The sequence below is a fragment of the Sinocyclocheilus grahami genome, unplaced genomic scaffold (genome assembly GCF_001515645.1).
Source record: "Sinocyclocheilus grahami isolate Dianchi unplaced genomic scaffold, SAMN03320097.WGS_v1.1 scaffold354.1, whole genome shotgun sequence".
Classification (NCBI taxonomy): Eukaryota; Metazoa; Chordata; class Actinopteri; order Cypriniformes; family Cyprinidae; genus Sinocyclocheilus; species Sinocyclocheilus grahami.
The window spans coordinates 436,274-449,911 of NW_015505533.1; the positions used below are offsets into that span (position 1 = coordinate 436,274).

The following is a 13,638-nucleotide window of genomic DNA, read 5'->3' on the forward strand; positions in this document are numbered from 1 at the left end:
ACTTACACACACTCACACATGCTCACACACGCTTACACCCGCTTGCTTACACACACTCACTTACACCCACAAACACTCACACGTGCTTACACACACGCTTACACACAATCACAAACACACGAGCTTACACACTCACACACGCTTATGCACACACACACACACAATCACAAACACTCACACGCGCTTACACACACTCATACATGTTTACACTGACACTCGCTCACACACACTTACACAGCTTACACATGCTCAAACACACACACACGCTCACACAGACTCAAACACACACACTCACACATGCTTACACATGCTCACACACGCTCACACCCACTTACGCTTACACTCACACACGCTCACACCCACTCACACACGCTTACACTCACACATGCTCACACCCACTCACACTCTCACACACGCTTACACTCACACACACTCAAACATGCCACTCATACACACAGGCTCACGCACACGCTTACACTCACACGCTAATGCTCACACACACACACACATGCTTACACACACACACGCTTACACTCACACACACTCACATGCTTACACTCACACACACTCAAAGATGTTTACACTCATACACAGGCTCACACACACGCTTACACTCACACGCTAACGCTCACACACACACACACATGCTTACACACACACACGCTTACACTCACACACACTCACATGCTTACACTCACACACACTCAAAGATGTTTACACTCATACACAGGCTCACACACACGCTTACACACACTCACACGCACTCACACACACTTACACACACCGACACGCTCTCACACACACGCTTACACTCACACACGCTTACACACAATGACACGCTCACACTCACACGCTCTCACACGCTTACACTCACACACGCTTACACACACACATGCTTACACACACTCACACATACTTACACACACTCACACGCACTCACACACACTTACACACTCTCACACACACACACACACACGCTCACACATGCATACACTCACACACGCTCACACACACTAACATGCTTACACTCACGCTTACACACACTCACACGCACTCACACACACTTACACACACCGACACGCTCTCACACACACGCTTACACTCACACACGCTTACACACAATGACACGCTCACACTCACACGCTCTCACACGCTTACACTCACACACGCTTACACACACACATGCTTACACACACACACACGCTTACACTCACACACACTCACATACTTACACTCACACACACTCACATACTTACACTCACACACGCTTACACACACACACACGCTTACACTCACACACACTCACATGCTTACACTCACACACGCTTACACACACTGACACACTCACACGCTCTCACACGCTTACACACACACGCTAACACACACACATGCTTACACACACACACACACACTCACTCACATGCTTACACTCACACAGACTCACACACACTAACATGCTTACACTCACGCTCACACACGCTTACACACACTCACACATACTTACACACACTCACACGCACTCACTCACGCTTACACACACTCACATACGCTTACACACATACACTCACACACGCTCACACACACTAACATGCTTACACTCACGCTTACACACACTCACACGCACTCACACACACTTACACACACCGACACGCTCTCACACACACACGCTTACACTCACACAAGCTTACACACACTGACACGCTCACACTCACGCTTACACACACTCACACACGCTTACACACACTCACACGCACTCACACACACTGACACGCTCTCACACACACGCTCACACACGCTTACAATGTGACTAATGTTTTAGCACATCTGATCTCTTCTGGAAGCTGATTCCAACTGCGGGTGGCATAATAACTAAAAGCACATTCCCCTTGTTTTGTGTGAACCCTCTGTATTTCTAACTGACTCGATCCTAATGATCTGAGTGGTCTGTTAGGTTTATATTCAGTGAGCATATCTGCTATATATTTAGGTCCTAGGCCATTGAGTGATTTATAAACGAGTAAAAGTACTTTAAAATCAATCCTAAATATAACTGGAAGCCAGTGTAAGGACCTGAGGACTGGTGTGATATGCTCAGATTTTCTGGTTCTAGTCAGAATTCTGGCAGCAGCGTTCTGGATGAGCTGCAGCTGTCTAATGGTCTTCTTGGGAAGGCCGGTGAGGAGACCATTACAATAGTCCACCCTGCTGGTGATAAAGGCATGAACAAGTTTCTCCAAGTCTTGACTGGAAACAAAACCTCTAATTCTTGCAATGTTTTTGAGATGATAGTATGCTGATTTAGTTACTGCTTTGACATGATTACTGAAACTAAGGTCTGTCTCCAGAATCACACCAAGATTCCTGACTTGATTTTTTTTTGTTTGACCCCTAGAGTCAAGGTATGCATTTCACCTTGAGAACTTCATCTTTGTTTCCAAATGCAATGACTTCGGTTTTTTCTTTGTTTAACTGAAGAAAGTTCTCGCACATCCAACTGTTAATTTCATCAATGCATTGGCAGAGGGAGTCAATGGGGCTGTAGTCATTTGGAGATAAGGCTAGGTAAATCTGGGTATCATCTGCATAGCTGTGATAGGCGATTTGGTTCTTTCTCATTATTTGACTTAGTGGGAGCATATACAGGCTAAACAAGAGCGGTGCAAGAATTGAGCCTTGTGGGACTCCGCATGTCATGGACGTCCACTTAGACTTATGCTCTCCTATACTCACATAATAACCTCTCCCTTCTAAGTATGACCTGAACCATTTAATTACTCACACGCACTCACACACACTTACACACACCGACACGCTCTCTCACACACACGCTCACACACGCTTCTTACACTCACACACGCTTACACACACATGCTTACACACACACACTGCTATTTCAGATTTTCAATACACTCCATTCTGTGTGATTTATAAGCGTTTTGAAAAGTGGGGACATGGGGTAATGTCCTGAAAAGTCACCTTCTCCTTGTAATACCTGTCATACCTTTGTCATTATACAAATTTATGTCCTCATTTGTCACAAAAATGCGTACACCGACACGCTCTCACACATACACTCACACGCTTACACTCACACACGCTCACACACACTCACATGCTTACACTCACACACGCTTACACACGCGCTTACGCTCACACACACTCACACGCTTACACTCAGACATGCTCACACACACTTACACGCGCTTACACACCCTTACGCACGATCACACACACATGCTTACACTCACACACACTCGATTACACTCAGACATGCTCACACACGCTTACATGCGCTTACAGACCCTTACACATGCTTACTCACACTCACACACGCTTAGACACTCACACACACACTCACTCTCTCACTCACTCACACACACACACACACACACACACTTAGGCACACACTCACGGTCACACACGCTAACACATGCTCACACACGCTCAGGATAGTTACGCCACCGCAGGTGTGCGGACAGACATCAGGAGGAACGACTCACCTGATTGCGATATCTCTTGGCATACTTGTAGACTTCCATTACGGCCAGGTTAGTGTTGAACTCATTCCTGTATCTCTGCAGCAAAAAGCATTCAGAGATTCTTTGTAAGTTTACAAATGTATATATTTTATATGTACTTGATATTTTTGCATTCTGGCATATTTCAAATGTATAATGCAGTGGATAGAATGAATAATTAGTAACATGTACAGCTACTATAAGTATATCCAATCTTACATACAGTACACTCACATAAAGCGATATATGCAATACTACAAAGCAAATCTCAACTGCGTGATTCTTTATATCATCTCGTAATCAGAAGTGTGCGCTCGGCTCACCCGCGACTCCTCGGCCAGGTGAGCGTTCATTTCCTGCTCGCTCAGCGGCGCCATCTCTTGAATCTGCTTGTAGTAACACTGCACTCTCTTCTTATACTCCGGGATCTCTTTGGCATACAGCAGCTTATTGGTGGGAGAATCCTGTAATAAAGAAAGCAATCGATCAGATGCAGAATCTGTACGACGCTGTATGATTTGCTCCACTGATTTCTTGTGTTTTGTTTGTGATCGGAGAGATTATAGTGTGTCATTAATGATCAAGACTCAGCCAGGGATTTACCATCTGCATGCTTAACTATAATCAGTAAATATATTCAAATCAAACCTGCTGCAATCTTTTTTTTTTTGGTTCAGACCACATTAGTTCATATTCACACTGGTTTGAACAGCTGAAAATGTATGTGACCTGTTTTCTACATTTCTCCTCTCTACTTCTTGTCTGGTTTAATCCTTGAGATGCGCTCACATTGCTCTGCAAAATTCTGCATGCGCTATCCAGTCATTCCAATAGGAATCTCCCCATGTAGGGTTTGCTCATTTTCAGTTTGGTCACATGAATTTGTAGCGCTGACCACCAGATAGCTGCTTGGTTTGAAAGTGACTTCTGTGTGAGCTGTGCTTCATACTTGACAATACACAATGGACCTGTTTTTGCTCACAAAGGTGACTACACCTTCAGACATCAATGGCAGAAACTACAGTACGAGAGAATCTGAACACAAAGGTCATTCCCTCATTCTCTCACACTGCTCATTTAAAGAGTTCACTTGACTTTTCTCTTCTGATGTCACATGAAGAGCTGCTCCTGTGATGAATGCTGCCATTTCCATATATGGACAGAAACATGTTTATATTCGTTCAGCCATACAGAAACACATAGAAATTGTTATGAGATATGCTTGTGTGTGTGTGTGTGTGTGTGTGTGTAGTGGCATTCCTGAGGACCAAATATCACATGGATAGTAATACCAGTAGATATTGACTATGTGGGGACATTTTTTGTTCTCCATGAGGACAGAAGCTTATGAATCACACATTATGAAGTGTTTTGAGAATCTAAGAGTGCATATATAGTTGTGTATGAGGGGTAGGTTTAGGTGTAGGGTTAAAGAAGATAGAAAATACAGTTTGTACAGTAGAAAAAAACACGCCTATGGAATGAACCCATAAAACATGGAAACCCAACATGTGTGTGTGTGTTCTTACTTTGCCCAGCTGCAGGTCAGAGAGTGAGCAGGCGTCAATGAAAGCCTGAGCGATGACAGACAGACACGCGTCCATGTGATCCGTCTTATCGATATCAAACACAAACTGAGGGTTCTTCAGGATATTGACCCAGAAGCGCAGAGGCAAACTGCAGAGAGACATGCAGAGAACATCACAGTTAACACTCATCCACTGCTCCTGCTCTTTCTCCTTCAGGATCCTTAGCGAGAGCTCGTATCAATCTCACTGTAGATCACAGTAGTCAACAGCAAACCCCTTTAACTTCTGCAATGTGCTGCAGGGACTTGTTTCGTCCACAGGGATCTGAATGGATGGTAAAAGCTGCCTCTGCCTGACAAGTATTTGGTTGCAAGGACTTGAACAGTAAGCGACCTTAGTGATCAGCAATTAATTGACAACGGCGGAGCAAGTTATTACATTTCCATGAAACATGGACTGTGCAGAATGACAGCAGGAAGTTTAAAACGCCTCATGGTTCTGTGAATCCATACCTGTTGGTCTTCCAGATGTGTAACGTGTCGGGGTCGGTTATGCCGCGCTTGTCCGCCTGTTCTTCTAGAAAGTCAAAGAAGTATTTGATAGCTAGCGGTGGTTTCTCTGGAGGAATGCTGAGGATGGCTTGAAACAGATCGTCCAGGAACTTCTGCAGGGTTCCCTGTGCAAGACAAACACATTCACATAATCCATCATCATTTGTCTTCATGACCTTTTCCCAACATCTACTGTCCCTTTGATTCATGTGGTGTGTTGATGAGCTCATGTTTGTGGTGGCCCTGAAGGACCCTGCCGGATTGAGCAAATGCTGGGTCCGGTGGGTGATGCAGTAGAGATTGCGTTATATCCTGCTGCATCTGGACAGACCAGAGACTTGCACAAGAATCTATCTGTAGACATGGGTCAGCTTCTGCACTAAATTAAGCCTGTGTTCCTGCTTCAGACTTCTGCACAGAACCATATATCCAGATATAGCAGTGTACTCTATTTTTGTTTGACCTTTTTATCCTTTATCATATTTTTTTATTTTACCTCTATTGTCTGTAGCTATGTTTCCATCCATCTATTTTTATGCACATTTTGGAATATCGCATAAAAAACGCTGGATGGAAACGCCAAGATGCGCATAAATTCTAAAAATTTTGAATTTGAGTAGGATAAACTTTTTATCAGATAAGAAAAAATGTGCATAAACTATGATGGAAACACATTTGCCGAATAAATTCCTCCATGCGCATCGAAAAAGTCATGTGACTTTGCGCTATGAGACGGGATAACTTGACTAGCAGCGGACCCATATATGGAGAGAAACATGTTTATATTCTTTCAGCCATATAGACACACATAGTAATAATTATGAAGTGTGTGTGTTCTTACTTTGCCCAGCTGCAGGTCAGAGAGTGAGCAGGCGTCAATGAAAGCCTGAGCGATGACAGACAGACACGCGTCCATGTGATCCGTCTTATCGATATCAAACACAAACTGAGGGTTCTTCAGGATATTGACCCAGAAGCGCAGAGGCAAACTGCAGAGAGACATGCAGAGAACATCACAGTTAACACTCATCCACTGCTCCTGCTCTTTCTCCTTCAGGATCCTTAGCGAGAGCTCGTATCAATCTCACTGTAGATCACAGTAGTCAACAGCAAACCCCTTTAACTTCTGCAATGTGCTGCAGGGACTTGTTTCGTCCACAGGGATCTGAATGGATGGTAAAAGCTGCCTCTGCCTGACAAGTATTTGGTTGCAAGGACTTGAACAGTAAGCGACCTTAGTGATCAGCAATTAATTGACAACGGCGGAGCAAGTTATTACATTTCCATGAAACATGGACTGTGCAGAATGACAGCAGGAAGTTTAAAACGCCTCATGGTTCTGTGAATCCATACCTGTTGGTCTTCCAGATGTGTAACGTGTCGGGGTCGGTTATGCCGCGCTTGTCCGCCTGTTCTTCTAGAAAGTCAAAGAAGTATTTGATAGCTAGCGGTGGTTTCTCTGGAGGAATGCTGAGGATGGCTTGAAACAGATCGTCCAGGAACTTCTGCAGGGTTCCCTGTGCAAGACAAACACATTCACATAATCCATCATCATTTGTCTTCATGACCTTTTCCCAACATCTACTGTCCCTTTGATTCATGTGGTGTGTTGATGAGCTCATGTTTGTGGTGGCCCTGAAGGACCCTGCCGGATTGAGCAAATGCTGGGTCCGGTGGGTGATGCAGTAGAGATTGCGTTATATCCTGCTGCATCTGGACAGACCAGAGACTTGCACAAGAATCTATCTGTAGACATGGGTCAGCTTCTGCACTAAATTAAGCCTGTGTTCCTGCTTCAGACTTCTGCACAGAACCATATATCCAGATATAGCAGTGTACTCTATTTTTGTTTGACCTTTTTATCCTTTATCATATTTTTTTATTTTACCTCTATTGTCTGTAGCTATGTTTCCATCCATCTATTTTTATGCACATTTTGGAATATCGCATAAAAAACGCTGGATGGAAACGCCAAGATGCGCATAAATTCTAAAAATTTTGAATTTGAGTAGGATAAACTTTTTATCAGATAAGAAAAAATGTGCATAAACTATGATGGAAACACATTTGCCGAATAAATTCCTCCATGCGCATCGAAAAAGTCATGTGACTTTGCGCTATGAGACGGGATAACTTGACTAGCAGCGGACCGATCTCGTTCACAGCATCTATATGTTGTTATGGTCATTCTGAAAGGTCTGAGCTAAATCTGTCGTCAAAGTATTTCTGTATAATTGTCTTACACCGCCGAAAGCACTGACAGCATTTTTTGTGTTATGTCTGCTCGCTCTGAGGCGCAAGTCATTTATCATATATGAAAATTATTATATTCAGAGGCTTCTCCTAGTTTTCTTAGGGATTTTTAGTGCCAGTTTATCAGGAAGTGACGATTTTGTTCTCTTTGACTCATTGGATGGAAACAGTGCTTTATTCCCAAATGTTTTATGAGATATTCCAGTTTTGAGCATGTTTAATTTGAATCTTTGGATGGAAATATAGCTTGTGTCTTGTTGTTATATTCTGGAAGCTTCTGTTTGCCGTGTATTTGGCAGTAAAGCTCATTTTGAGTGGATGTTATGGTTTCATCGAGTGCTGCGTGTGGACTGGAGAAGAGGCTCTGAATTGTGAAAGTAACCTTTTCTCATTTCTCCACCCTCCGAGTCTTTAGAAGGTCAGTAGGGTATTCTGCACTGATGCTTATTGTTATTGCTCTATAATCTTGTGACTGTTTGTATCTGCAGAGCATCGCACAGACAGCAGAGTCAAGCATTACCTTAGTGGAGAGCAGGCGCGTCAGGTAGATCTCAGGTAACACCTTCTTCCTGTGATTGTGTCTGTGGGACTTCCTGCTCTCTGTCAGCTCGTCGTGTGGCAGCACCTGCAGGTAAACCACAGCATCGAGCCGTTACCCAGAAATCATCAATCCACCAGCTCAGAGTGATTACGTATATCCACTGCTACTATCAGTGTAACACAGTCTGACTTAAGTGACCTAAGCTGTAACTGCTCTTCTGTTCACAGTTCTGGGAAGTGTTTTGCTGTAATTCCTCACATGCTATTTTCTAATTCAATCAGTGCTTTAGGCCTGTTATTAATCGTTTCCCATGAACACTGTTTGAGAGAGCCAACTGATATCACCTTTCAGATCATTCTCTGTTGCGTTGCCAAAAAATGTTTTATCATGGCAATTACGTAACCTATTTTTTTTTCCTCAGCTGTGAAGTTGTGAAACTGAAGGCCAAACCTAACAGTGCAAATGAGAGATGTGATTGGTCGGATTTTCTGTCATTTGGGTTTGAAGGGTCTGACGATCTTTGTCTAGTCTTTGTCTAGAGAGAGTGTTTGACCAGAGTTTATGAGAGATGCTTTATAAGACTAACTCCCATTACTGTATAAGCCCAGTGAAGAACTGCTGGATTATGTGAATCGTGACCATGATAAAATCTGCTTACAACAGCTAGTTTGAGCAATCAAGATCACTGATCAAATATGACTCTTGATTATCAGTATGGCACAGATGATGACCGAACACATGTGAAAACTCTAGTGTGAGAGAGACGTCAACGCACTCACCAGATGAACATATTTCTCTGTGTCCAGATCTTTCACTGTGAATCAACAGAACAAAAGTTGATTGTAACTGAGTTTGTAGGATATGGTGTGTATGAGAGGTCGTGTGATCCTCACCTCGGCCCAGTGTGTTCTCTCTCTTGTCCTTCATGCTCATGGCCAGTGATGCTCCATCTGGGATCTGCAAGAGACAGGTCAGAGGTCATTAGGGTGATGTGCACAGAGCTATTCTCTGGGTCACACCACCAGCATTTCATGGCATTTCAATATGGGCCTGAATGTGTTTGTCCATGGATTCCATGTTGGCTCTGTGTGAATTAGCCAGTTTCTAGCACTAATTCTGCACTAATTTGGGGAAAAATCTGCTGAATTCAGTGTAATGGACTTAAATATGGTCAAAATGCGATACAATTGTCTCAAGAGTCATGGCAGCTAAAGGCATTATCAATTTAGACAAATTATTAATCAAACAAACAGAGAAGGGGTAAAACAGAGAAGTAGGTTATCAAATTCTGCGGAAATCCCATTTCAGGAATTAACGCTTACATATAATTAGCTGAAGTATGGTAATGCATATTTGGCATGCTGTCCGGGGAAATGCTCTGAGCTCGGGAATGGCCCAAACCTAAAGTGCCCCCCCCAATTACAAATTAGATGTAAATATACTCATCTAATTTGCATATTATGACGTCATCGGGGGCGGCCATCTTGAATTTCATAATATTCAGGAAATAGTAGATATTGAATTGATGTTTGAACTTATTTGCATGTTTTTTTTTTTGTCTTTTTATCCTCATTCCAAATGATCAGAAAAGAGGAAACCAACAATAAAACAGGAGAAAGTACTAAATTATTACTATATTACTATACTATATAGTACACGCATGTGAACAGTAGCTTACTTTTTGATCAGTTCATCAGTAATATTCAGGAAATAATAGACACTGCCCTGCCACCCCCATCCCCGTTGGGCAAAGGGTCGAAATGATCACTTGTTTGTGCTTCGTGAACACACTCGCCTTGCACGGCGGCACCATTGTGCTGCAAAGATGTACCGGAAGAAGCGTGATTATTAGACGTCCGATCGTCATTTCCAAAAGGCAAATATTCCCCCTCAGAGTCAGAATCTGCTAATAACATTTGCAACACATCCTCACGGTACAACTTTTTATTAGCCATTTGGCGATTTTCTCTCACAAATCTCACAATTTACTCGCACGCTCTGAACTGAACTGCTCCTGCATCAATGACACGATAGCGCCCTTGCTCTGCTCTTTCCTCGAACACTTCGAATAGGAATGTGACGTAATTTTGGTTACATCACATGTCTGCCATCTAGTGGTAGCGAATACAAATGAGATATTACACCATATTAAGAACTACAGTCTATTTTATTAAGTATGACGTCTTGTCGCAATTTTGCGACTTTGGCGCTTAGAGGGTTAACCTGAGTTTGCTCCACCTGTGTTAATTAGGCTAAGTATCTGACGCGCTCCTCCCGAACCTTGTTAATAAAACATAATTTCACGAGTTCACTAATTAGCTGAAGTATGGTAATGTATATTTGGCGTGCTGTCCGGGGAAGGGCTCTGAGCTCTGGAATGGCCCGAACCTAGAGTACCCCGCCAAAAAGCAATTGAACAAAGGACAGCCGCCAGACTATTCTTTTAAGAACTGTTCACTGAAAGGTTCTTTGAGGATCCCAAAAATGGTTCTTCTATGGCACTGCTGAGAAAAATCCTTTTATTTTGAAGAGTGTATGACTTATCAAAGCAGTCCATCAAATCCATAAATCCATTTAGGGAAATAAAAACATAAACATAAAATTAAACAAAATAAAGGTCCTTAACATGTTCTTTGCAACACCTACAGCATTCAGCAGCTTAACCACAAGTTGGCTATATGCTACTTTGGAGATTCACATTCTTTTGATATAAATTCTTCGGATCATTTTGTTTCCTTTTAGGTTCCTCAAAGCTCTTTTCTAAGAAACTAGAGAATAAAAATTGCCCCCCCCCCCCCCCCCCCAAAAAAAAAGCACTGAGATCTGGCGGGGGCTGATGTTTGAGAAGTCTCCAGGGAAGAGCCTACGAACTCCGGTGGGAACGACTTATACATTGGAAGAGTAGGCGGAAAGGCAAGGTTTTCTCAACCGGGAGGCTCTCGCAGCATGTGACGGGAATTCAAAACTCACAGCATCAGATGGGTGAGCCTCGCCGGTAGTTGACAGAGAAACATATTTGCTCCACCGGGAGCGCTCTTGCAGCATCTGACAGGGAATTCAATGCTCAGAACAATTTGAGTTGTCTAAAAGGGTAGATGCTATGAGGATTACTTTGTGTAATTGTTTGACGAATCCAATAAGCTGCTTCTGATAACACGTCAGAAAATCTTGGTGCTGCTTTGCATCCGAAAGTTAAGAGCACGACAAAATAGAATTTTGTCCGAAAAAATTCCCAGTATAGGTCTCGTCGTTTGGATGAGAGAAGTTGATCTGAGATATAATGGCAAAAGATGCAAACCGAATGCTGATAAACCATCAGTGGATAGAGGTAAGTCAGCTGTATTTATACCATGGTGTTGATTAACTTGAGTTTGCTCCACCTGTGTTAATTAGGCTAAGTATCTGACGTGCTCCTCCCGAACCTTGTTAATAAAACATAATTTCCGATAGTTTGCACACACACACACACACACACACACACCTGATAGTGGAAGACGGTGTTGAGTTTTTTTCTGCCGTCCTCCATGACAGATGTGTTGTCAAGATCCTGCAGGATTCTGCTGCTGCGGCCCTCTGGGAACCACTCTGATCGGGACAGACCAATCACAGTGAGCCACCACAATCACTACTAGAGTCTCAACCTGATGCTTCATTCATTCAGAAAACTGGACAAGTCCCTTCATAAATTGACATTAATGACATCACACTTGAATACACAGCTTTTTCATATTAAAACATATGCATTTACATATTTAAAGCTGCAGTCCATAAGTTTCGCCTCTTTGTCGCCATCTGTGTTTGAAACCTGCAATTGCATTTTTTTGGCAGAATTATCTTATTTACGTGGGTTGTGCGCCGGCACGGCTCCAGTGCCGATGAATCTAATGTGTGGCTGTCAGTCACCACAACGGTGTGGATCCTGTATTTAGGAATCACAGATTCTACGTCTTGGAAGTATGACCCAAATAAGAATTTTCACCAGATATTGACATCTGAATGAGTAAGTAACATGTCTGCCACTTTTGTTCTTACCAACTGAGGAAAAAATCATTACAATAAATCATGCTACCAATGGCGATTAAATCGCTTAGCTCATATCACATCAAACCATGCAAACTATTATTACTGTTATACTCTGTTCTCAAAATGTTATTCTTACCTTCATCAGCATTATGTGACTATGTGTATTTAGTGTGTATTAGGTTCTCTGTAAACTACTGGTGACTACGGGTGAATCTCCAGTTGTCACTGATGATTGTCGTATGAATCTTTCTGGATTACAATCCGCCATCAAAATGATAAATTTAATTATTCCAGCTGCTGTGAGAAAAGTCTATAGCATCCTCACGTGCAATATAGCCTACTAGCTGGGACAACTTCTTTATGTTTACAGACATGACACAATGATGCAAAGAAGAACGGCAGCATGCTTGTATTTCCTGCGAAAGGAACGAGAATGCCCACGCCGCCAGACTTGCAAATCCCTGCCTAGTGTGGAAGAGCACAACTGAGGCGAGAGAAAAGGGAGCCAGGAATGGCAAAAGTAGGTGGGGCCTGCCGTCCCGAAGGCCAACTTCTGGAGGAGTGAGCCTTGACCCCCGAAGGAGAGGGGAGATCAGAGGGCTCAAGGCTATGGAATAGCATCCTGATCCACCACCTAACATAATCTTCTCTGGCCGGAGGCCTCGGCCTCAGCGCATCGCGGAGGAAACTTTTAAGAAGAGGGTGTCTTCCCACTGAATGGCCACCGAGAGGGGTGTGGTAGGCCGCAATGGCTGCCACGAAGACCTCTAGGGTGGTGTGGGTCAACCCTGCGGATAAACAGGCCTGCAGGAACTCCAGAACTGTACCAAATGGGCAGTTAGCTGGGTCGAGCTGGCGGTCTCCGCACCAAGAAGTACAGTTTCCTCATAGAGGGAGCTCTGGATGGAGGATGGGCTCAGCAACCTCGGTTGAGAGACCAGAAGCTATGAGTTGTGTCTCCTCAGAGGCCACACCCACAGCTTCCACAGCTCCGGGCGGGGGCGTGCCCTCCGCCTGTGAGAGGAGATCACTCCTGATGGAAATCTCCTATGGAACGCCGCCGAGGAGAGGAATCAGGTCCGAGAACCATACTCGGCCCAACCAGAACGGGGCTACTGGCAGTCGACTGACCTCGTTCCAGCGCACTCTCTCCAGAACTCCCGGGAGCAGAACAATCGGGGGAAAAGTGTACAGACAAAGCCTCGGCCACGTCTGTACCATGG

General features: G+C 43.7%; 1 protein-coding gene across 2 annotated transcripts in view; it reads right to left on the minus strand.

Moving 5' to 3' along the window:
* LOC107548741 (plexin-D1) overlaps positions 1–13,638 on the minus strand; it is an 80,239-nt gene that overhangs the window by 2,789 nt on the left and 63,812 nt on the right. Inside the window, exons 29-36 of one of the 2 annotated variants that reach the window (XM_016229541.1) lie at positions 11,874–11,977; positions 9,286–9,349; positions 9,172–9,206; positions 8,372–8,476; positions 6,952–7,115; positions 6,440–6,587; positions 3,842–3,982; positions 3,501–3,575 (exon numbers count right to left, since the gene is read on the minus strand). In XM_016229541.1, coding sequence (XP_016085027.1) covers positions 3,501–3,575; positions 3,842–3,982; positions 6,440–6,587; positions 6,952–7,115; positions 8,372–8,476; positions 9,172–9,206; positions 9,286–9,349; positions 11,874–11,977 — 836 coding nt within the window. Of the gene's footprint in view, positions 1–3,500; positions 3,576–3,841; positions 3,983–6,439; positions 6,588–6,951; positions 7,116–8,371; positions 8,477–9,171; positions 9,207–9,285; positions 9,350–11,873; positions 11,978–13,638 lie in introns of those variants that run through there. The other variant, XM_016229542.1, reaches the window with a different exon arrangement.